Source organism: Aedes aegypti, chromosome 1 (genome assembly GCF_002204515.2).
Source record: "Aedes aegypti strain LVP_AGWG chromosome 1, AaegL5.0 Primary Assembly, whole genome shotgun sequence".
In the NCBI taxonomy this organism is placed as follows: Eukaryota; Metazoa; Arthropoda; class Insecta; order Diptera; family Culicidae; genus Aedes; species Aedes aegypti.
In genome coordinates, this window is record NC_035107.1 from 299738421 (window position 1) to 299765530 (window position 27110).

Consider the following 27110-nt stretch of genomic DNA (forward strand, 5'->3'; position numbering starts at 1 on the left):
AGATTTTTTTTGAATGTAACTAAAATATTCGATAATATATTGTATGAACTCCGAAGTTTCATGAGACTATGGTGGACATATTGATGTAGAACTCATTTTTGCTACCTTAGAAATTGAGCATGAGCATGATTGACCGCCCGCAGTTGTTACTCCGTTATTGCAAGAACAGCTGTACTTACACAGGGAACCAACAGACGCTACTCGGGATCAGTATCATCCTCAATGTGTAAATACTGGTGCTCTTATTATTATAATAAACAATACCGGCGCCGGCTGCGCCCGAATGCAGGTCAATTTTAGAATGGGAGGGAAATGTTGACGTGTTACTTGCTTTACAGAAGCCGAGGAGTCCTCTGCACTTCCGCAAGAAAACACTGGGAGTTTGGATATGGAAAAGAATTCGTTTTGGTAAACGATAAATATATAATTCGAAATGAGTACGTGAGTATATACACGAATGACCGACACTGATAGTACGGTTACTACGCAAACCAGACACGATACTGATTCCGTTGCTCGCTCGACAGGAGCATACAATAGGTTCAACGTATCAAAATCTACTGACGCGTTTTTTTTTTTTTGTTTTACTCCGGCGCATTTCGTTTTTTCTTCCGCGAAACGCAAACCGTACACAATCATTTTTACTAAATTAGAAATTCCAAACAAACTTTTTTGAAGAGTCTATTATAGATTATTTTGTAATACTGCCGAAAATATTGCCGGTATTTTTAAAGAACATTACCTAAGATGTATTGTGGTACATTTCGTAATATAAGATTTGAATGAATTTAAATCTTAGGGGAATCACATTACTTTGAAACTTTGTTAAGGGACTTTCGGAAATCAGGAACCATACGTATAAGAATTCTGCAATTCTTCAAAACTATAATTTACCTTATTTTAGATGTTTTAAAATGTTGCTTTTTTGAATTTATGTACCAAATACTTCAGAGCATCATGCAAAGGAAGAAGAAAGAACAAAATGTTTAAACAGGTGGAACAATAGATGGCCAATGCACTATGGTCCAGAAATCAGTTTTACGCGGAAAGATGCATTTTGAGCTTTAGAATGAAACATTAGACAAAAACGGTCTCCTACAAAGTTGTTTGTATTAGTAAGGCCCTTTGTTTGATGTTACTGAAAATTAGGGTGGACCACATTTTCATAGAAATTGTGTAACTAACTTTCTTATTTGTTGAAATTATATTATACATGCTTGAGCAATGTTGTAGACCATTCAATTTAAAGCAACTTTGCCAAAAAAAGTTTTTTTGTATCTCTTAAATTGACCGATTTAGAGGTTTTTTTCTACGGTGACATAGGGTGGTCCGAACAAAACTGGTTTTCTGGCTCTAGAGTTTTAAATTCAAATTTCTCATCAAAGTAGTCAATGGAACACTTTTAGAGCTTTGAAAAGTGCGTAATTTGGTGAGTGAAGAAACTTTCTATCTCCTTCCGTTTGGCAGTTATTGTTGTTTTTCTCTCAAAAACACGCCTACTTTGATTGAGAATATCTCCGATTGGGGCAAACATAAAACATATCTTTTGACGGCATTCGAAAGATAAAATAAAATTGTATGTTATAACAAAAAATTACAAATGTGTTATTTTTGTTACTCTAATAAATTGTCATGAAAAACAAATATTTTTTATCACAAAAACTTTAATAACTTTTGAACTAAAATAGATATCAACAATCTTTTTATATGAAAATTTGCGTTTTGTTAAGTTCTTAAAGTCATTCATGGATGACTTTGACGAGAAACTAGTATTAAAAAAACTAGATTTAAAAAACTTATTTTTGTTGGACCACCCTGCGATGATTAGGAAAAAATGCTCTAGTTTGGTCAAATTTTGAGCTACAGAAAAACTTTTTTTGGCAAAGTTGATCAAAATTTCATGTTTTACCGCTTTGCCTAAGAGCATATACCAGTATTTTTGCAAATAAAAAAGTTGATTATATAATTTGTGTGATATTGTGGACCACCCTAGTTTTAAATGACACAGTATGAAAGTTTACATTTTTAGAAACAATTTTGTAGTAGATCAATTTTGTTTAAAATTTCATTTTCATACTGAAAATGCAAAATAATAAAGAAATACATATTATGGAAATCTTCAAAATAGTTTTAGAGCCCTATCTTTCTTATTTCAGATTTCTCGTCACAGCAGTCTATGAACGACTTTAAGAACTTAACAAAACGCAAATTTTTATGCAAAAATATTGATGAAATCTATTTTAGTTCAAAAGTTATTAAAGTTTTTCTGTTTAAAATCCTTTGTTGTTCGGGGCATTTTATTAGAGTTACAAAAATAACACATCTGTAATTTTTTGATATAATATACAATTTTATTTTGTCTTTTGAATGCCGTCAAAAGATATGTTTTATGTTTGCCCCAATCAGAGATATTCTCAATCAAAGTAGGCATGTTTTTGAGAGAAAAACAACAATAACTTCCAAACGGAAGGAGATAGAAAGTTTCTTCACTCACCAAATTACGCATTTTTCAAACCTCTAAAAGTGTTTCATAGACTACTTTGATGAGAAATTTGAATTTAAAACTCTAGAGCCAGAAAACCAGTTTTGTTCGGATCACCCTATGTCACCGTAGAAAAAAACCTCTAAATCGGTCAATTTAAGAGATACAAAAAAACTTATTTTGGCAAAGTTGCTTTAAATTGAATGGTCTACAACTTTGCTGAAGCATGTATAATATAATTTCTACAAATAAGGAAGTAAGTTACACAATTTCTATGAAAATGTGGTCCACCCTAATTTTCAATAACATCAAACAAAGGGATTAATTAATACAAACAACTTTGTAGAAGACCATTTTTGTCTAATGTTTCATTCTAAAGCTCAAAATGCATCTTTCCGCGTAAAACTGATTCCTGGACCACTGTGCAATGGTACAATGAAAGATAATTTAAAATCTTTTCTTCAGAGGTAAATTACAGGATAGGTAAATTCTCTCTAATGAATTTACAAATTTTAAAATATTTCTCAAGAAGGTCCATCAGGATCTTCTTTAGAAATTATTCTTGAAATCTATGCTACCTTGACTTCTGGTTTTCTAGAATTCGTCCATAAATCTTCTAAAAACTCCTCCCTCGTATCGCACAAAAATTAAACTAAGAATATAAATTCCTTCAATAATTGGTAAAATTATGTCTAAAGAAGTGTTTTAAGGAAGATCAATAAAAATTTCTTTATGAATATCTTAATAAATCTTTTCTCCCTTCCCAGTTATTTTGCTACATGTTTCTCTACAGCAGGCATGCCCAACCTTTTTAGCTCTTTTTCGACATAAATGGTTGATGCGTTCGCAAAAATAGACCGATATGAACAAAATTTGTCTCAAATGAAAGCTTGGTTGTATATTTGTCTAATCCATGCAGCAAATTTTAAATATATATCAACCTCTTTGCTACCGATGCAATTAAGTTCAAAAAATGATCCAGATTTTTGGCTTAGCTTGCATAGCTATCGAATAGTTTGATATAAATTCAAAATTTTCGGCATAGATTGAACAGATATACTGTCAAGCTTTCATTAGAGACTAATTTAGTTCATATCGGTCTATTCTTGCGAACGCACTAACAATTTATGTCGAAACAGAGTCGAAAAGGTCGGACAGGCCTGCTCAATCTGTAGAGCACTATGCTAATTTTGGATGCAAAAGTTTTACTGGGGGTTTTCAATAAATTTCCTCTTAAGATTCGAAGGCAAAAGGCATTTCAAAAACAATTTTGTTTCCAATTCATGATATGCCGGGGATTTAAAGCAAAATTGAATTGTTTTTTTTTTCGAGAAAACTATTTAAAGAAATTCAATGAAAATTTCTAATAGAACTTTCATTGAACTATCTCAGTATTTGATTTGACAGAATCAATGTTTTTTTTTTTGCAGGAATTGCGAGAAAAACTGAACTTTAATAAAATAAACTACCATTTTGAGGTAAATCCGGGAACATTCTTCGTAATCAATTTACTAATAAAGTAGACATAGAAGGAATGCTTGTCCACCAGGAGGATTTTGCTTTGAAACAAGTCCTTCAATATTATTTGATAAATTTTCAAGAGATTTGCAAACGTTCTGAAGCCACCCTTCAATATTATTTGAGAAATTTTATTATGCTTAAATTCTACAAAAAATGTCGAAACGTTTTTTGGAAAATGTTTGCTTCAAATCTGTTGGAAAACTATAACAAGTTTTCTTGGATAAGTAAAGTTTAAGCAATACATATATTCATACAAAAATACTTAAAAATAAATCAAAATCAAGAAGACAATTGATTGCTGAAATGAAACGCTGTGGTCGATTTTGTTACATTATTTCACACCAGCCGGACGGTTAAGCTTTTGGTGGTCACGCAGTTCACCGAAGTCAGAACCGCCACGCTGATGCTATGTAAGACAAGCGAGGTTCCCTCACTATAGTTGTACAACATAGAATAAACTACTGAAGAGATTTTTGTCAATAACAAGAGTCATATACATTGATTCGGAAGATTTTACTTCATGTTTAGTTGCTTTTTTTAATTTTTAATTTTTATTATCATGAAAAATTCTGGGGGGGGGGGGCTGGATGATTCTGGAGGGGGCCAGGCCCCCTGCCCCCCCTGTTCCTACGCCAATACCAACAGCAACCAGTAAGACACTGCGAAGAAACTAAAATTTTCATTAATATCAGCTAATTTATGCCCACCAGGTGCATTTGAAGTCACTGTTGGCCTTAAGTTTTTGGTACAACCCCTGGATGCTATCACAAACAAGCTTTGATTGTATTGATGGAAACGAGAAAGAGATGCGCGTTCAATGGAATCGTTGCGAATGATGAGTGCGTTAGAAGATGATTTTTCAAATGGATGCGAAAGAGATAGCGGATGATCGATAAACATGTATGGGTTGTAGATAGCAATAACGTAACACTAATAAAATCTGATCGATTAATAGAGCTTTCATTTTTTCGTGGATTTTGTTACGAACATAAACCGTCTGCGTTTTTAATTATCTATCGCGAAAGTTATTCGGTGAGCAGCGTCAGTTACCACACCTAGCACTAGGCAATTCAAATGAGTAATTGATATGAGCAACGGTCTCTCTGCAGTAATCAATTGTTCGAGATCCGATCTCGTCGGACGACGACCACGAACCGATCGGTAGGTAGCGTGGTCATTTTTTATGATTCCTGACTAAAAGTTTCAATGGCTGCAGCGGGAATCCAACCCACATTTTATGACACGATGCGCTTATTGCCTTCCCAACAAACATTTTTGCTAAACAAGAGTTGAACAAACCATTAAGTTTGTTTCATTTCAATAAACTATTGTTCAGCTTCCAATGTGCTTGGGTTTTCATTTGAGCTCCACAATATGCATATTGAAGAAACGATAGCAATCTGTCGTAAAACAACACTTTCAGTTCAATGCAATGAAATTAGGCACTAACGACAAACTAACTCGCAACCCTACCGCTTCGTTGGAAAAACAACAAAACCCGTTGCTTGGCAACCAAACCAAACACAGGCTTCTAGGGCCCCAAGCAGGCACCTGGCGGAAAACATAACCCACCATCAGCACCTACCTTAATTTCACGTTCGTTTTTTTTCGCTTTATTAAATATAATAACATGTATTGTAGTAAATGGAACTCCGTTTTCCGCCCACGGCCATCGGCGAGCGCTCCAAACTACTGGAAGGTTGATTCTCCGTGCTTCCTCCCTAGGCGGGGGATGGGGTGGAAAAGTCAAACGTATCCCTTTAGAAAAAGGTGGCGTATTTGTTCGGCTTCCGTCGGTCAGCTAGGTGGAAAGCCTATCCATCCAGTCGCAGGTCGAGCAGGCAGGGATTATTATTTAGTTGCAGTTCAAACTTTCATCGCAGTAGGCGCCGAACGGCGTTCGTTTCGTGTTCTTCGTGGCTAACTGAGATTTGCAGAACCGTTCGTCAAACTGGGGAACTGCATCGAGAGTGTTGCCGTGCTCCAGTCCAAATTCTCCAAGTGAGTCCTCGGCAATTGACAGCACGACCGGAAGTGCCTAATAACGACTGTTTGTACCGTTTTGTCGGTATTTGTGTTCCAGGCCTGGCCAGATGACTCCGGTGCTGTATTTCTTGCCTGCTTCGCCACCATGTCGAGCGGTCATGCTTCTGGCCAAGATGATCGGAGTAGACCTGGAGTACAAAACGCTGAACGTTATGGAAGGGGAACAGTTGAGGCCGGAGTTTGTCGAACTGAACCCCCAGCACACGATTCCGACCTTGGATGACCACGGCCTGGTGCTGTGGGAAAGGTAAGCCCGAAATTAGTCACCCACAAAACCATGCCCCTAAATCCCTAGCGTATCGATTTTCGCCGTAATGCGGCTCACGTGTGCATCGTCTTCAATATAGTGAAGGGCATATCGTCACTGATGACCGGGAGTGACCCATCCCCACCTCTGCACTACAACATTATGGACAGAAAGTCATCAAGTGCACGCAAGAACGACGACACATTTTGGCTATACGACGGTACAGCTGACTTTGTTCTCAGTCAGTGTGACGACAATTGGCGCGGACACTATACCTATTAGGTCCATCCACACGGAAAATAGTCGTTTTTGAATATTTCATTCCTGGAATCGTGTCGCAGGGCTTTGGCGATGTCATCATCATCGTCATCCAAGAAGGCTTTTGCAATGTTTAAATTTAGCGGAAGCAATCGTGGCAGGCATTGATCATATTTTCATGAGGAATTGCTAGGAACTTTTGCGGTTTTGCTGGGAACTTTGACTGCAATGATAATTAATGATTCTGTTATGGAATTTTTCATGAATCAGATTTGGTAATTATTATTCACGGAAAATTTGTACAGTTTACCCAGAAAGCTCTTTCCATACTTTTGATTTTCTTGGCCCGATTGTTCTACAATCAGTGGTGAAATTCACTTACATAAGAAATGTGAGCATATCACATTTTGTTTTGTTAAGTTGCATACATATTCTGCACATATTCTTCCTTTTTTTCTGGTTTCACTGAGATGAAGCCTGCTTCTCAGACAAGTGCTCTATAAGCACTTTGTCAAGAATTAACAGAAAATTGTTGTCCCAATTGAACATTTTTGATTGTGTAAATCATGTGTCAAGCATAAATAACCCCAAGTCAAAAAAGAAATCCAACCTGAAAAGTGCTTAGACCGGTGGGATTTGAACCTGTGAACCCCAGCAAGGTCTTGCCGATTAGCTGCACGTTTGTCGCTTTGGCTATCTGGGCCTCACACATACCCTGAAACAAATTTTATTTCTTGTAGCATGTTATAACGAGAAATTAGGTTTTGGACGCAGCTAATTTTGCGAGTCGAATGAGAATGCGTAATCATTTTATCGCCACCAGGTTGAAATGTTTAATCTGTCTTACTTTTGTAAATCAGGATTAATATAATTTATTGACCTTATCTCAAGTAGCACGCAAAGCAACTTTCAAAGAGATGCTTTCCAAAAATAGTTTCAGATATGTATCAATAAAAGCATCTGTTAATTCTAATTCCGTCACATATCAATAAAAACAAACGCTCATAAAATTTCATGGCCGTAACAAAAGTTTGCATTTTACTCTGTGTTTGATGTTAAGCAAGTAGATGGGTTAACTAACAGCTTAATACTGTTGTTTTAACAGAATATTCACAACGTGATAATTCTTTTTGCTTTTCCATAATTTAGCACCGTTTTTTCACAAGTTCTCAAAGATGTCTCCTACTTTTAGAATCTGTATCGATTTTAATCATTGATCTCTGGATCCGGATATATTCCAAAATTCATTGGGGGACCGACGCGTAGCCATAACCAACTTTCATAGTTATTTACTTTTTAAAGCAATACATGAATGAGAGTCTGTTGTGAAAAAATGAAGGAATTTGGTGAAACCGTTCTTGAGATAGTAGCATTTATGTTTGCGATACCTTTCTGGCCATAGGAGGATCTTAAACTTAAAATATCAATATGTTGGAATTTTAGGATATCTTGGATTTACCGATTTGTAACATTGTACCGTGATGCATCAATACCCGGACGCTTAAGCAAGGGCAATTCTTCAACTTCATCAAGTCAAATTGAAGTCCAATTATCCAACAGACATTTATACATTATATCTTGCTGATAATGATAAATTTTACGTTTAAAATAACAATTAGAGCGTGTAAATTGCTAGTACAATGAGATAAGTCTTGTCCTTAAATCCGGACATCAGAGGCAAGCTTGTATTTAAATCCGGACACATTTGAATCAAAATCCGGACAGTTACATTTCAACGCGACAAATTTGTGAAATGTTTGTGAAAACATAGCTTTAATCAATAAATACCACATGTATAAGAACTTTAGGCTTCAACTTACATAATTGTATGAGAAATAAGTAGCTATTGATTTTGTTTACCGTTATGCATCAATACCCGGACACTTAAGGAGCGACAAATGTTCAAATTGTATTTTTTAATGAGAATCGTGGGAAAACAATCAAAGTTCTGTTGCTATATGGGCAACTTCTAACCATATTTTAATATATGTGATAAATTTGTCCTTAAAAGTTACGATTTTACCATGAAAATCGTTAAAATAATGAAGCATGTCTTGTCCTTAAATCCGGACACCTGAAGTAAGTGTTGTCTTTAAATCCGGACACTATTGAATCAAAATCCGGACAATTGTTAAAACTTGAACTATTTGCATAAAATTCACGAAAATTATATTGAATTCCAATTCCCTAAAATATATCATACAACATAAAGCATTTTTGCGACCCACAGTGCTTCAAGTAGACGACAAATCAGCATTATTTGTATTTGAATTCCTGCGATGCACTTCCTTTAGATTCTATGGTAGTAATGATAGATTCATATAGTTTTTTCGTAAAAATCACTTTGTTTTCACTCATAATGCCTTCTGTAGTTGTTTAACAAGTTTTTCTTTATATCCACTAATTGTACATCCGTTCATTTATATTCAGATAGGGTTTCTAATGTAACGTCCGGATTCAAAACATTTGGTCATAATTCCGGACACCCTCTTATCACACCTCTTTTTTTTTTTTTTTTTTTTTTTTATATTTTATTAGTCAAGTTTTAAAGCTTTACATAGTAACAAAGTTATTCATTGCAAATTATTTCTAAATGAAATTTTAACGAATCCAATTGAATTAAATTATCTTCAGAGTTTATGTAATTAACATAGCAAATAAACATTTTCATTATTTTGATTTTAGTTCTTTGTTCTAAACATAGAAGGGTTGGTTTCATCATATCTTCAAAACTAAGAGCTCTGTTGGGAACAAATACGTTGATAATTTGTTGCAATATCGTCCATGCATTTGCCGTCCTCGTGCAGGTTTCGTATTTGTGCTGCAAATCTTCGTCAGCTACTCCACAGTGTTCGCAGACTGGTGACGGTAGCAAGTTCATTCGATGTAAGAGTTTAGCGTGTAGAATCTTCTTATTTACCAGCAAATAATAACAGCTTCTTTCTAACGAATTCAGTTGACGCGAGTTTATGTTGAGCCAAATCCGCTTCCAGTTCAAATTTGGAGATTCACGCATGACCTTGGGAGTTTCTATTTGACTCAGCAAACGACGATGTAATGTTGAAGAAGTTGAAATCGCTAGCACATCCTGAGAAATGTAAGCAAATTCTTGGCAAATTTGCTTGAGGCACGGGCAGTCTGTTGGGATAGTTGCCAGGTTTGGGGGGTTTTGTGTTGATTCTATAAAGGTTCTATAGAACGGCATACTTTCCATTTCACAAAGATGTCTGTTCATTAGAAGCGATCTGCATTTAAAGGCCGGGAGGTGAAGATTCAGGCCCCCTTTCTCTTTAGGAAGCGCTAACTGATGCATGGATACTCTTACAACTTGTCCTTGCCACAAAAAGCTAGAGATGAGCGACGTAATTTTTGCTATGTGGAGTTTGTAGATCGGCAATATTGAAGAGATATACCACATCTTTGAAGAGATGAAGGTATTCATCAACAATACTTTTTGATGCAGTGAAAGAAATCGCATTTTATGGAGCCAAATTTGCTGGGCCATCTTCGCTATCAGTGTGTTCCAATTAAGAATAATCATCCGTCGAATTGAGTTAGTAAAGATGACTCCTAGGATTTTGACACTGTCAGTAGTATGCGTCCACTGTACATCTACTCTATTGCGAGCTGTTATGTAACCCACATCTAGAGCCGATGTTTTCTCTAAGTTCAATAGGGAACCTGAGCATCTCCCGAAGTTCAGAAATAGTTGCTTTACTCTCTCGATTTTCTCCACACACGTCGATATCATCGTTACGTCGTCGGCATACGTAACAACCAAATCGAACTGACCATTACAGACTTCTTGAATTCGATGCAGAAGTGGATGGAGATATATGACGAACAGGTGCATCGACAAAGGGTCTCCCTGACGTACAGACCTCTGTATCGTGAACGGTGCAGAGAGATGACCGTTTATCAGTAGTCGTGATGATGAAAGCTCCGCGATAGATGATAGTAGATGTATCAGCCCAGCGTTGAAGCCGAGAGAATCCATTGTACCGAAGAGAAAACGACGATCGACTCGATCGAATGCATGGTCCAGATCGAACGACAAGAGTTTCCCAGAACGCCGATGTTTACGCAGTTGAGCTATCTTATCTTTTAGAGCAAGAGTCGCTCCGAAGATCGTTCGCTTCCCATTAGAACACTTCTGCACATTGCTAATGATGTTGTGGTCAGTCATAATACCATCAAGTCTGGACTTAAGTATTCGTGCCAGCAATTTGTAGTCGTAATTTAGTAACGAAATTGGACGGAAAGATTTAATGGTATTGCCCGTATTCTTTTTACGTACTAACACTATTATACCGTTCACGAATTCCGGCAAGATGTTACCGCCTAGTGCTTCGTTTAAGAGCAAATTGAGCTCTCTGTGTATTATATCGAAAGCCCATAAATAGAATTCTCTGGGAATTCCATCTGAGCCTGGAGATTTACGAGCCGCACTGCCTTTGAGTGCCGCGAATATTTCGTTGGTAGTGATAGGGTCCATCGAAGTGTTGTTTTTATTGCTGTTTGCAGGTATTTGTCTCTCGCAAGTAAAGGTCTCTCGGGCTTCAAGTCTAGTTGTCTCTGAGTACAGGTCTTTGAAGTAGTTGACAATGTGTTCTTGGATAGCTAATGGGTCTTCGATGATGTTACCGTTGCTTACCTCAATTTCGCTAATTACAGTGCGTTTTCGAATTCTTTCTCCCAACTGGAAAACTGATAAAGGCTCACCGGCAAGGCAAGTTTCATTGATTTTTTGGAACATCTGCGTATTCTTTCGTTGTAACATTAACATTTTGGATTTGACCTTGTTAATCTCCACAAGCGCGGCAGGATTGCCATGGTAGTTGTTGTAGGCTTCACGAAGCTGAGTATACAGATGTTGATGCTGGGTGTAGAATTCTCTTGACATATCCTTAGATTGCTTACGAAAGAAAGATTGCAGTCTTGGCTTTACAAAAGCAGTCCACCAGAGCATCCATGAGCTATAATGTCTTCGCTGTCGTGTCCAATAGCTCCATTTCCTCTCGAATTCTTCCAGAGTTTCATCAGTCAAAACATTGGTACGTAAGCTCCAAAAACCTCTTCCGTGCTCTCTACCCATTGTAGGTAAACAGAATCTAGCCGTCAGCGCCAGGTGATCTGTAAACGAACACGCATGTGTGGTTGTTGTTCGCACATGAGGACGTAAGTTGGAGCTGATGTAGATCCTATCAATACGGGATGCCGAATTGTGGCAAATATAGGTGTGTTCGACTCGGTTACCATGTAATATCTCCCAGATATCGAGTAAACGTAGCTGTTGTGTAGTATTTTTGAGAGCCATACTGTAGTTACTAACACCTGTGGAGTCTTTCGGGTGAGTTACTGCATTGAAGTCCCCGCTCATGATAGTGTATTCCGCTTGATTCCGTAGATAAAATGCAACTGTGTTGTTGAAAAATGCTTCTCTGCTAGCTCGGTGTTGAGTTCCAGATAACGCGTATATATTGCACAGAGTGATATTTTCGTTAATACGTACAGAAATTAGCCTAGAATCTAAACTTCTTTCAACGTGTGAGTATTTTATATAGTCTTTCAGCAAAATAGCCGTCCCTCTCTTGGTATGATCGACATTACAGACAGAGTTATATCCAGGGATGGATATAGAATCGTTCTCAATTTCTTGCAGAAATATGATGTCCAGATCTTGTTGTCTCACGAAATGTCGGAGTGCGTTGAGTTTGTTTTCGTTTGTTATGTTGTTAATATTGATGGTTCCAATATTATAGCTATGGAAATCCATTAGTGATATTTACGGTTGTTTCGTAGATCGTCGGTCGTGGCTTGCTTTTTTCGGTTGGATATTATCAAACTTTTATTTTTTCGAACGCGTCCATCTGCTTGTGCTACCCGCAGAGGCTAAAGAGCTATCGCTGATTTCGTCGTCCAAATTCATATCGGTTGAAGTGTTTGAAACATGCGGCATTTTGAAGGGGCCATCATCGATAACAACTTCAGAAGACGCCGATGGAAAACTTTGTTCCGGACTCATAGTCATTTCTGATCCTAGTGACGGACCTGATCCCGAAGCTGCCTGTACCGAGCTGCATTCCATACCAATAGCGGGAGCTCCATCCGCTACGTCTGCTTGAGCAGGTTGAAGTAGCGATAGCGGCGGCGCAGGGGATGTTGTTGGCGGTGACGGTGTTGGCGGAGATGGTGCTGGTGGTGACGTTGATGTAGAAGGGAGAACGAAGGTAGGTCCTGCGTTCGTTTTAACTGCATTGGCATAGGAACCGGTCTTCGGATTAGCCCGAGTATTAGTATTGAGTCGTTCGTTGACACTCGCTTTTTGCACAAGAAGTTTCTTGTTCTGAGTGCAGGGAATGCCAGAGTGAATGTATTCGTGGCAATGCCTACATGTATGTTTCTGGCCATAATACGTGACGTATGTAGTCTCGCCTTCCACGGTGACATATGATTTGATCGGGTTCTTCAAAATCATTTTCACCAATCGAATTCCTGAAGGAATTTCATCGAACGCATACTTGTCAGACCACGCAAGCTCTTCAATTGCTAATACTTGTCCGTATTGAGACATGTAGTCCATGATAGATTCGTCAGAAACATCTTCCGAAAGGTCATGTAGCCGAACCTCTACGGCGCCATCCTCCATTAGGATCCTGAGTTTGTACTTTTTGCCAGAGATGTCGATTTCATGACGATTGTCGTGCTGTTGGACAATTGATTGCGCCGTGGCAAGATCGACACATTTTACAAATGCGCACCATAGATAGTGGTTTATTTGCACTCTCACAACTTGAGTTTTGGATAGACCGAGAGCTTCAGCGATGAAGCGGTGAATGTTCTCGAAGCTTGGCTTCTTCGGTAGATTGGAAAATTCTATTCTAAACGTGTTTTCGCGTCGGCGTGATGAATTCATGGTTACACAAATATCACCCGCGGGGCGAAACGTAACGCGAAACGACCGAAGCGGATTAACCGCCAAGCTCACTTCGAGCAATCCGTATAAAAACGATTTTAAATAGCCGGCTTTCTTTCGAAACGTGTCTGTTCAACTTGAGTGACAGAAGCTAACTGATGACCTCTTAGTACACATTTTCACCATATTCCAAGATTTTTAAGTCGCCGAAATCGTAAAACTATCGTTTTCAGTCTATTTCAGTTGAATTCACTTCACTAATAATACGAACGAAACACATTATCCCAAGAAAATTATTCGACCTGCGTTTGTCAACACTTCTACCGAGTAAACTTACGATGCGCAAAAATGACGTCCAGACGGAGCGGCATATTTATTTTGCATTTTTATTAATTATTTGGCAATGATAACTAAGATTACCGTGGTGCATCAATACCCGGACGCTTAAAAAGGTGCCACAAATGTTCTTACTTACTAATATGAGCGTGTTGTTTTAGAAAATCCTCGATGTAATATTGTTTGATAGATTAGTTCAAGCCAGATCTTCATGAAAGTGATGGAAATTTTGATAAAAATCATGATTTTAACACAAAAATCAATCAAATATTGAAAGTATGTCTTGTCTTTAAATCCGGACACCTTAGACAAATGATGTCTTTAATTCCGGACACTTTTGGATCGAAATCCGGACAAAGTGTTATAGCATGCAATATCTGCTAAGTTTCAATGAAATTAATATCAACACACAATTAAATAACAATCTTTAATAAACTTGATGTCCACGATTGCCCCATAATGGCAAAACAAATAAACACGTTTGTAATAAAACTGGTTTGATTACCTGAGCTGAAGCACACGTTGCTTGAACTGCATTGGATGCGTCTCGAAACAGCTATTATTGAAGATAAATACAATTTATCCAATAATCAATTGGTGGTAGGTCATTTGGCATAAAGTCGTTTGGCACAAAGCCGTTTGGCATTAAGTCGTTTGGCATAATGGTCATTTGGCATAAAGTCGTTTGGCATAATGGTCGTTTGGCATAATGGTCATTTGGCATAATAGTCGTTTGGCATAATGAGTCTGAAAACCAAAAGAATTTCTTAAGATAAGATTCGTTTTTACGTTTCAATAGAATTTTTCTAATGACATCTGGCTTTTGTGGGGTCAATTGATACAAAATGTCACTTTATTTAACAACTATATGCTCTTGAATAAATTAAAGCATATTAGGAAAGTTATTGCCAAATAGTATTTTATTATTTATCCAGAAATTACCCTTCTTTCAGATATTAATTTTTCTTTTGAGTTTCGCTATTGGAATAGTTTTTTGCACAGAAGATTTTGATATATTTAGCACAAATTTACCCTTCTTTCAAACATTTTTTTTTTCTAAATGTGATGTAACCATAAATAATAAAAACTGATTTGAAATTTAAATAAATTTCACCTTCTTTTATACACAGGCTGTTCTTTGAAGCTATATTTTTAAGATATTTTTTTGCTTCCAACTGACAAAAGGGCGGCAATCGATAACATTGATCTGCTCAAGTTATCAGTGAAAAGAGAAATCGATTACTGCAGTTACTTCGATGGGTTGTGCTACTTTTCCCAGAATGACGGTTCCCCGAATGTCGTTACTCCGAACGCCAGTTTTCCGAATGCCCAAATATCCCGCTTCCCCGAATAGCCTACTCCCTCGAAAAGTATATGGCACTCGTGATTGTAGTAACTTTATACATTTCAGGGTTGTGAACGAACTGGCCATCTGATATGCACCTTTCTTCATTTATTTGGCAGTTCTTTTGAGTTTTACCGTCCTCAGCATTTTTGCCAACATGTGGAAAGCCGAAAAAGGCAGAATACCTCCTTCTTTTGATTGCTTATCTCGTTCACCATCCAGCCACTGAAGGATATTATGGCACCTATTTCAACAGCAGCAGTTTTTGGGGAAAATGGTCATGCGAGGAACCGGCATTCGGAGAAACGACATTCAGGAAAAAATAGTAAAATCACTTCGATGATTCTGAACGCAATAATAATTCGTTTTATTATGTCGCAATAATTGTTGGCGTCTAATCTTCTATTAGGTTTAATCATTAATTTTGCCTTCTTTTATTAAAAGGCTGTTCTTTATATTTATACCGTTGTAAAATTTATTATTTAGTTAAACTTAATGTTAACTATTTTTATTTTTTGCTATTTATCAATTCCTGCAAGACGTGCTGTTGGAATGATAGTTACTTAAGAACCTGCCAATATTCATCATATTTTTTTGCAAACACAAGATCTCCTTTTGAGATATGCTGAAAAAAAAATATTATTTCAATCACAATTTTTTCCTTCTTTCGATAATATACAGTGTTTTTGATATACACTTTCAAAATTAAAATTTTTATTAAATCGATCAAAAGTTTTGCCCTAAACATTTTTTTTTATTTTCAAAAATGTGTTGTTCGTTTGAGTTATGTTGTGAGAAGATTTTTTTTGCGTTAGAGCCTTAAATATTTTAAATGAAAAATATCCTGCTCTCGTACTTAGGCTATTTTTGCAGTATGCTGCAATAATAGATCTATGGAGCTTTTAATATTTTGAAAAAAAAATTTCCCTTCTTTTACCAAGTAATTTTTATCAAGTGCTACGTCCAAACTGGGACAGAGCTTGATCTGCTGAGGAATATTCTATGCGCGTTCCCTTTATTAATAACTACGAACTTTCTTTGTCAATTTACTATTTTCAAATATGTTTATCGCAACAAGCTCAACGATACTCTATGTTCTGGGATGATGAGAAAATTATTATTCCGAAAAGATCGTCCACCAGACCCGTCACGAGTTTTATTTAGTTATGCTCTCTACAACTTTTGAAATTCATAGCAAGGAATATCCCTGAACTACCTCCACGCTGGTGTCGGTGGTGTTGATCTCGGTAAAAGCTTCGAAAATGTCGATATTCATTCTAAGTCAATCATTATGCCAAACGGCCATTATGCCAAACGGCCATTATGCCAAACGGCCATTATGCCAAATGACCATTATGCCAAATGGCCATTATGCCAATCGACCATTATGCCAAACGACTTTATGCCAAACGGGGTACAATCAATCAATTGCATTTTGCATAATCACTACACGATCCACAGTAGTTTTTCAAATTTTCACTTATTTTTTCTCTCGGGAATCTCACTTACACTAGTAAAACGGGGGTCTATTACGCGATGTCCGGATCTGAAAACACTGGCTCGTAATTCCGGACAGTCTTTTTGCACACCGATAAATGTATATTTCCAATTTATTTAATGATAGTGGAGTCACCGAACTTCCAAAATATATTCTTTTGAACAGTTTTGGATAAAAATTCTATAAAAATATATTTTACTAACGTTCACTTCAAACAAACGTTGTTCGCACGTTCATCGATCGTTAAACTCGTGTTGAAGTTAAATTGCGACGAAATGACGTCCAACATGAACAAATAATTTGTTATTATTTTTATTAATTATTTAGCAGTGGTTACTAGATTAGAAATAAATGTAAAATGATCAGCATTGTTCATTTAAAGGGGGATGAATGAAAACCAGACATATAATCACTTAATTTTAACTGTAATTAATTAATATAAATCAAGTGTCCGGATATTGGTACCGTCCGGATTTTGATTCACCACGGTACATATATCAGTAAAATGATCAGAAGTATCATAAATAGTTAATATGATTAAAAACTGGCAGAATAACATTTAATTTTTCTTTCAATTAATGAATATTATCAAAGTGTCCGGATATTGGTACCGTCTGGATTTTGATTCATCACGGTACCTCACTTGAGGCAAAAAATATCTGATTTGGTGCTGTGGTTTCGAACTGGTTCATTAATTATGCGCATCAATTGTTTTTAGGCAAATAAAAGGCTTTCTATTCACTAATAACACTTCTTACAATAATATTGTATTGGTATTGTATTCATTTTATTGAAATACAAGCTCGAATAATTAAAAAATGTGGATTTAAAATTATGTCCGGATTTAAAACCACATGCCTGAGATCCCGGACAGCTTTCGTTCACTATTTTAAATGTTAATACACACTATATTTTAAGACCGCTTGGTAGTCAAATCCCTGAATAATCGTTGCTCCCCACTTTCATGATGAAACATTAATCAAAGTATATAATTTCAGCACTATTTCGTTGACTAAATGTTGTGATGCGTTCGTCATCGATTTTAAAACTTAACTAGCACTGACAATGAATTGACGTCTAACGGGGGGTAAAATTTTGTTTTCATTTCTATTAATTATCTGGCAATGGTAACTAGATTACCAATGAAAGGCATATTATCAACGTTGATAAAAGTGTAAATTAATTGTAAAAACAAATAAATTAACATTCAATTTACCATGTAATTGAAGAAAAATTTCAGAGTGTCCGGATATTGATACCGTCCGGATTTTGATTCACCATGGTATATCCCATGTTTTTTTTATATATTGACTGAAAAATAAAATAACGCCCAAGGTTTTATTATGAGGAATGTCTGTCTCCCGAAGAACATAGGATTATCTTTAAAACCAAATGACCGAGGATCAATATCGACAAAGATTCTGGAAATAGAAGAGTTTTTGTTTTGTTTTTTGAGAACTTGTGAAAACAATGGTGCAAAAATATAGAAAAACAAGAAAGTTATAGCGATTTCAATATTTGTTATGTTAAAAATCTGAAGCTGCTGATAAAGGGATTAATTGAACGATTTACTGCACACCTACTATTCAAACAGCAATGAGGTAAAGTGTTTCAAGATTTGTTCAGTAAATTTTTAAACAAACTCTTATAGCTTCTCCCAAAATGCTGACATTGGTGCTGCGTATCAATTTATTTAAAGCATCTGCAACTTGGATTGTTGCACTCAAGTTGCGTTTCAATGCCCAAGATTCACAGTGGTTTAGTGCACAAAAGTTGCACTAAACCACTTGTTTGACTCCTAGAAGTTTGCTTGTTTCAATCCATTGCAATTTATTTGAGATGCACCTTATGTATCACGTAACAACGAAAACATGTTCTAGCAACAGTTTTAAGGAAGTTTCTACGCACATTCCCTCACGAACTAGTTCAGGAAGCATGCTCTTTTTTTTCTTGTAAATATTATCGTATCTTTTGATTTAGTCATTAGAACACCAAGTCACTTTCAAACCGACCGCATTCCAGAGCTCCATCTTAGTCGATATTTCCCCAAATCCCATCAATCACTAGAGCTCCTGTACACGCATATTTACTTCAAAATGGACATGTGTTTGCAACGTTTCGTGAAGTCATTAATCTCTATAAATCCTCAACTAGAGTTCCAACATCTTTCCTTAGGCATTCATACTTAGTAACCAGCCCACTTGAGTCTTCCGTAAAGCGATACAATATTTTTTTGTAGTGCTACAAATACTATACTTTATTTTCAATAAGATCATCAAAGTGTGCAATTAATAGGATCGATAATGTTTTACTTGTGGTGTAAGTGTGTGTGTAGATCTATATTCTGCGTTAATTATTTAGAGCTTCGTTCCCTCTTTAGTTGAAATTCTGTATGACGTTCGATTTGTTAAGAGACGATCCAACAATCATCCAATGGTGCTCATGCTAAAGTATGCTACGTACCATATCCAGTTTTTTTTAATCAAGGATACGGACCACATAGAATTATCAAAATATCCCATCCAAGGCCCTGGAAATCTTTAGCTGAGTCTAGAAGTTTCCAAACTGGATTCTAGGATATTTGCTTAATCCTAGGGTTTTCTATTGAGCTTCTGAGAGTTTTCTGCGGAATCTTGAGGATGCTGAGCAGGCACTGGTGATTTTTAGGGGACATACACACTTAGATTAAATTACTGGGGTCGGTAAAATTGTACTGGGTTTTGGAACTACCGTAAAAGTCAGTAAAATGAAAACTGTCGCCACGCGTAATTGAAAATCAAATTGCACCATGTTTTATTTTTTATCGATATATGATATAAAAAGAAAGCCGAAAAAAATCGCAGTAGGCAGCGCGCGCGAACGGATGTGTTGAAAATTTATCTGTCACGTTTTATCGTCTCCGCAAATTACTAGATTCGGCTGGTGAAAACAGTGAAACGGCTGGTGCAGTTTGTGAAAAAAAAGTGTCTAGCGAAATTGAAACGGTTATTTTGCACGCGTTCTGTTGGGCTTAAAGCCCAAGCAGAAGGTGAAAATCCATCTTGGCCGGACCTCACATTTTCAGGTGCACTGGTCTGGAGAGCCGGACAGCGGATCGGGCTGAGAGCTTGATCGAATGCTCGCTCGCTGTCGGTGACCAATCGATAAGGTTTTCTGCTTGAGAGGCTGTCTGGATCTCTAGATATGTGTCTTAGGGGTCTGGGTTTTGGCTTCGACTCATCTTCAAGCGAAGTATGCACTTACACAGAAAAGTTATGGCCTATTAAGATGCGTGGAAAATTTCTTGCAAGAAATGCTCAAGAACAGCATTTTTCTTTGATTGCAGTACGCAGATGAAAAGAAATGCCAATTCAAATGGAGCTCACTGTAGGAAATTTCTTGACCATTTCTTGGGCAGAAATTTTTACTTTTCTTGAGCGGAACAGCAAACCTAGCTTCACTAAAAAAATCGTGTTTTTTGCGTCGTCGCGTCGCCGGAGTTTTTTTTCTCGTTTTAGTTTTTACGCATTCTGAGTGCGATCGAGTTTAGGTTCACGCGTCGCCGGAGTGATATTTAAGTTTTGTGAAACGAGCATGCTGATTAAATTAGCTACAGCTCCTCAATCAAGGATGGATGAGGATCAATTTGGTGAGCTCGTTTCATGCTTTTATTTTAAATGTAAAAATATTATGCAACATCTATATATTATGACAATGATGGGAATGTTACTTAAATGAATTGACTTAACAAAATATGAACAGTTCGTCACTGTAAGTGTCGATATAGACTCTTGTACATTACATGCACATTGAAAAGCCCAAACCTTTCCTTTTACTTGATTTTTATCATTTTAAAAAATAACTTTTGAATGGTTCGACACTAAAAGAGTCGACTTATCGTATGTTCACGTTGTCTTTAGAGTATTGATAGGAGATTTTGTGAACTGAGGTTGCATGAATCGCATCACTTACCAAGGTGAATCCTGATCATGCAGCTATGATCCCTTCCCACTAATACAACTCCTTCCCATGACAACCATGGAGATGCAGAGGTGATCTCGGTCTCTAGTAGCAATGGATGTCACACTAACATTCCTTCCCTTCCCCTGATGACCGTAAGGACGTGGCCGGCGCCGTTATTGACTTTTTAATGTCTGGAGTTTTCGAAAGTGTACATTGAAGATGGAAAGCTACTCCCAAGCTACATCTCTTGGTTCCTTGTGAGCGGTTCCATTTGAATTCGAATGTCGGTTTACTTTTGTATTTTTTGATTTGGCTGAAATTTGGCATATGCTTTCTTTATACCCAAAAATGCCTTTTTGATCATCGGTTCGCCATTTTTACCCTAGCGTTACTTTTGAGAAGGGTCTAAGAAAAAAAAGCCTTAACAATTTTCAAAAAAAAAACTCAGAAACTATTTGTCTGATCGGTTTGGTGTCTTCGGCAAAGTTTAAGGTTATTGTTGGAACTATCTGGAAAAAAAATACACAGTAAAAAAATGTGTTGTAATTTTATTTTATTTCGAAAATAAAGCTTAAAAATCCATTTTCACAAAAATCGTTTTCTTGATTTTTTTTATTTTTTTATATTTTAAAGTAGACAAAAAATGGAGTCTTTTGCACAGTGGGTCAAGATGGAGAAATCATGGACAAAAAAGTTATGATTTTTAAAAAAAAAGGTGAATTTGTTGAAAATGGTCTTAATAAACTTTTCAAATGTTTCGGTAGCAATTAGCAAAATTTTCTCATATACCTTTTTTGTTGAAAATTTTGCAAACTTTCATAATATTTGAAAATAGGTGAATTTTTGAAAATGGTCATAATAAACTTTTTAAATATTTTTCAACTCGATTTTATGAAAGTACGCAAAATTTACAACAAAAAAGGTATACGGAAAAATCAGGCTAACTTTTACCGTTTTAAAGATACAGCGATTTTAATACAAAATTATGATATAATTTTCAATTTTCGGTCATTATAATATAACTTAGAAACGGTTTGTCCGATCAGTTTGGTGTCTTCCGCAAAGTTTTAGGTTATTGTTGGAACTATCTGGAAAAAAATAAACACTGTAAAAAATTGTTGTAATATTTTATATATCGAAAATAAAGCTTAAAAATCAATTTTCTCAAAAATCGTATTTGTGATTTTTTTTTAATTTTTTACATGTTGAAGTAGACAAAAAATGAAGTCTTTTGCACAGTGGGTCAAGATGGAGAAATTATGGACAAAAAAGTTATGATTTTTTTAAAAAAGGTGAATTTGTTGAAAATGGTCTTAATAAACTTTTCAAATAATTCGGTAGCAATTAGAAAAATTTTCTCATATACCTTTTTTGTTGAAAATTTTGCAAACTTTCATAATATCAGGTCGAAAAGCATTCAAAAAGTTTATTTAGACCATATTAAAAAATCAACCTTTTTTTAAAAAATCATAACTTTTTTGTCCATGATTTCTCCATCTTGACCCACTGTGCAAAATATTTAATTTTTTGTCTACTTTAACATATAAAAAAATAAAAAAAAATCATAAATACGATTTTTGAGAAAATTGATTTTTAAGCTATATTTTCGATATATAAAAAATTACAACATATTTTTTTACAGTGTATATTTTTTTCCAGATAGTCCCAACAATAACCTAAAACTTTGCTGAAGAATCCAAACTGATCGGACAAACCGTTTCTAAGTTATAATTTTTTTGAAAATTATTAAGGATTTTTTTTTTTCTTAGGCCCTTCTCAAAAGTAAGGCTAGAGTCAAAATGGCGAGCCGATGATGCAAAAAGGCATTTTTGGGCATAAAGAAAGCATGTGCAAAATTTCAATTTTTTTTTTACCGAACCAATTGAGTGTGTAGGTGTTTCCTGTGGGATCGCTATAATGTTCCTAAGATTTTCATGAACAAGCGAGATGCAGTAGATTTTTAGTGGTGTTTTGAGTATATCAAGGATTTTGAATATGCTCCCAGCAAATTTTTAGGATAGCCGGCCGTATCTTAAAAAAATCTTATAAATTTTGTCAATTCCTATCGCAGCCTTGAGAATTTACAGCAATATAGCAGAGGAATTCTAAAAAATAAGCGATATTTTCAAAATTTCTAGCGACATTTTGGGCATTCATCATTTTTGGATCCCAAGCGAGATCTTAACCCTCTAATACCCAACCCCGCCTTTAGCCTTTAGGGTACACTTTGGAATTTTGAGTATTTTTCGTAGCTCGGAAATCAAAATGATTTTATTTTTGGCTTTAACCTTGACTTATAACATACATATAAGGAAAGTTTTTTATGACTTTTGAAACTTTTTTGTATTTTTGAAAATTGTTTGAAAAATTGTATTCCTATATAACCTACAAATGCCTGGGGTTCACTTAACGTGTAATATAAAAAATCTAAACTTTCAACGATCAACCTATCACAGAAGAAGAGCTTGGTGGCATTAAAATAATTTCAAACCTGTTTTTCCGTTATTTACACGGAAAATAAAAATAATTCCAGAAAAAAAATAAATTTAATATTTTTAAAAGTACCGTGAAAACTTAAATTTTTATTTTTGCCAAAAATAAGTAACCAGAAGAGGCTTCAAGAAGAATGAAAAAGGAAAGGGATGTTAAAAATAAAAATTATAAAAATCAAAAACCAAAATTCACAATTTTGCGAATAAAAATAATTCATAGCCCAAAACGTGTTAAGAACGATTTTAGATAACGAAAAATGATATTTAAATCGAAAATAAAAATTTGGGTATTAGAGGGTTAAGCATTCTAAGGTTCCTGTGGATTATTATCAATATGCTTAAGCATCTCGTCGAGCCCTAGCGAAGATTCCTATCGGGTTATTGGGATTTCATAGCGGGATAACATGAGGACCTGTTTCAAAAATACTTTAATTATTGTGTACAATAATTGATTTCAGCTATTTATGTGTATTCAATTGACTGGAGCCATGAATTGGATATGAGATTCTCAATTTTGCAAAGTACATAATTTCGAAGAACTATTTTCAACTTATCGATTTTTTATATAATTTATCGCTAGGCTCAGAAACTTATTTTTTTCATGTCCATTAAATTGACAAAAGTATTTAACACAGCTTTTTGAATTGTTTTTTTTTTTGTAACTAATTATTCAATAGAATGTATTGTATTTCTGTATTCAAACACATGTTTGAGGAAATGTTCAATTCTTGCATAAAGCTCACTTATGCGATTATTATTTTTTCATGGCCCATGCATACAAAGAGTATATACATAACCTGTTTATCTTAGAATTTTAAGCTATAAAAAGGGTGTGGAATCCCGATCAGTGGATTACCTCAAAATTGTAGCACAATTATATCAAGATTTGTTATAAATAACACATTTTGTTTCATTTTTGTAAGAAGCACATTGAGTTGATGGAGGAAATAATAACATTATTAAAACAAAATCAGTTCTAATAACAAAGTCTGTTTAAAATGTGTCCTCCAGAAATCTAGGGGGTTGTTGTCAGGCCCTGCAAGCCAGCCGTAAAAAAAAATCAAGCAACGAATAATCAACGAAAGAATACGAGAACCGGGACAATCGGCGAAGACCACAGCGACGTAAAGGGACTAGCGATTGGAAGCTCAGTACCTGGAACTGTAAATCTCTCAACTACAACGGGAGCACACGCACTCGCCGACGTGCTGAAGGCCCGCGGATTCGGCATCGTAGCGTTGCAGGAAGTGTGTTGGAAGGGACCAGAGCTGTGGCAACACACACGAGCTGGGAACAGCTTTTATAGTGGTGGGTGATATGCAGAGGCGCGTGATCGAGTGGTGGCCGATCAATTAGAGAATGTGCAAGTTAAGACTCAAAAGCCGGTTCTTCAACTTCAGCATAATAAACGTGCACAGCCCTCACTCCGGAAGCACTGGTGATGATAAAGGCGCATTTTACGCGCAGCTCGAACGCGTGTACGACAGCTGCCCAAGCCACGACTTCAAAACCGTCATAGGATATCTAAACGCTCAGGTTGGCCAGGAGGAGGAGTTCAGACCGACGATTGGAAATTTCAGCGCCCACCGGCTGACGTACGAGAACTTATAGATATTGCCGCCACCAAGAATATGGCTATTCGTAGCACCTGTTTCCAGCACAGCCTCTCGAATCGGTACACCTGGAGATCACCTCAGCAGACAGCATCACAAACCGACCACTGATTGCTGGACGGCACTTCTCCGACATTATCGACGTCAAGACCTATCGTGGCGCTAATATCGTTTCTGACCACTATCTGGTGGTGGTTGCGCCCAAGACTCTCCGTCGTTAACAACGTATGGTACCGACGCCCACCTCGATACGACCTTGAGCGGCGTAAGCAACCGGATGTCACAACTGCAAACGCGCAGCACCTCGAGGCTGCATTACCGGAAGAGGGTGAGCTGGATGAAGAACCTCTTGAGTACTGCTAGAGAACAGTGAAAGCAGCCATTAACAATGCAGCTGAGAGCAACGTCGGGCACGTGGGACGGAGTTGATGGAACGATTGTTTCCACAAGGAATGTAGGTAGATTCTAGAGGAAAATAATACAGCGCGAGCGTGCATGCTGCAGCAAGGGACCCGGCGGAACCTGGAATGGTATAGACGGAAACTGCAACAGCAGACCCGCCTCTTTCGAGAGCTTAAACCACCGCCTGGAGGAGACGGAGTGCGAGGAGATGGAACAGCTGTGCCGGTCTCAAGAAACACGCAAGTTCTATCAGAAGCTCAACGCATCCCGCAACGGCTTTGTGCCGCAAGCCACGATGTACAGGGATAAATATGGGAGCATTTTGACGGACGAGCGTGAGGTGATCGAAAGGTGGAAGCAGCACTTCGACGAGCACCTGAATGGCGCTGAGAGCTCAGGCAATTAAAGACAACGGAGGAAATGCCTTCGTCTATACTGCGGAAGATGGAAACCAACCAGCCCCCACTTTGAGGGAGGTTAAGGATGCCATTCACCAGCTCAAGAACAATAAAGCTGCTGGTAAGGATGGTATCGGAGCTGAACTCATAAAGATGGGTCCGGAAAGGCTGGCCATTTGTCTGCACCGGCTGATAGGCACAATCTGGGAAACAGAACAGCTACCGGAGGAGTGGAAGGAAGGGGTAATCTGCCCCATCTACAAGAAAGGCGACAAGTTAGATTGTGAGAACTTTCGAACGATCACCATTCTAAATGCGGCCTACAAAGTATTATCCCAGATCATCTTCCGTCGTCTGTCACCTGTAGTAAACGAGTTCGTGGGAAGTTATCAAGCTGGCTTCGTTGACGGCCGATCGACAAGGGACCAGATCTTTACTGTACGGTAAATCTTCCAAAAATGTCGTGAATACCAGGTCCCAACGCATCACCTTTTCATCGATTTCAAGCCGGCATACGACAGTATCGACCGCGCAGAGCTATGGAAAATCATGGACGAGAACAGCTTTCCCGGGAAGCTCACGAGACTGATAAGAGCGACGATGGAAGGTGTGCAAAATTGTGTGAAGGTTTCAGGCGAACACTCCAGTTCGTTTGGATCCCACCGGGGACTGCGACAAGGTGATGGACTTTCGTGCCTGTTGTTCAATATTGCGCTAGAAGGTGTTATGCGGAGAGCCGGGCTTAACAGCCGGGGTACGGCTGTTGCAAGTATGCCGGACAGCAACCCTGCAAAGATGGTGTTCGCTTCGGATCCGGTTGGTACAAGAAGGCGTGGAGCGCAGCGAGCTAGGTGGGTGGATCAAGTGCGTATCGATTTGGCGATCGTGGGGCAGAACCGAGGATGGAGAGATGCGGCCACGATCCGAGTATTGTGGCGTAAAATTGTTGATTCAGTGTTATCTGTTTAGATGTTAACTAAATAAATGAATTGAATTTAAGGTTAACGAAAAATTGTATTGCTTTTTCGCCCTGTTTTAGAAATCAGATCCTACAATAGTTCATTTGAATGAATTTTTTTCTTAAATGGCCATGTTTGGAGGTCTGGCTATCGGCTTCTAGTGCTCCGATTATCTTAAAATTTTAATCGCAAATCAGACATAACTTGAATTTAAATTAGCGAAAAATTCACAATTTTACAAACATTTTTCAGTTATCGCAGCTATCATATGGCTGATATAAGGCATGGTAGATTTTCATTGCACTATATTACCTTCTTCTTCTTGGCATTAACGTCCCCACTGGGACAGAGCCGGCTACTCAGCGTAGTGTTCTAAGAGCCTTTCCAAAGTTATTAAATGAGAGCTTTCTTTGCCTAAATTGCCATTTCGCATTTGTACATCATGTAGCAGGTGCGATGATACTCTATGCCTAGGGAAGTCAAGGGAATTTCCATTAAGAAAAGATCCTGGACCGACCGGGAATCGAACCCAGACACCTTCAGCTAGGGACGTTCCGATATATCGAATCATTTTCATCACATAGTTACTTTTTCCTGCTCGTGACTTCTCAAATCGATATGTTTGGCAATAATATTTCAATCCAATAAAGTTATG

At 37.1% G+C, this 27110-nt stretch overlaps 1 protein-coding gene across 1 annotated transcript in view; it reads left to right on the forward strand.

Moving 5' to 3' along the window:
* The first annotated feature begins 5739 nt into the window (after positions 1-5739).
* Positions 5740-27110, forward strand: part of LOC5568358 (glutathione S-transferase D7) — a 29660-nt gene continuing 8289 nt past the window's right edge. The window contains exons 1-2 of the mRNA XM_001657960.3: positions 5740-6004; positions 6087-6296. Coding sequence (XP_001658010.2) covers positions 6097-6296 — 200 coding nt within the window. The 5' untranslated portion in view covers positions 5740-6004; positions 6087-6096. The remainder of the gene's footprint in view (positions 6005-6086; positions 6297-27110) is intronic.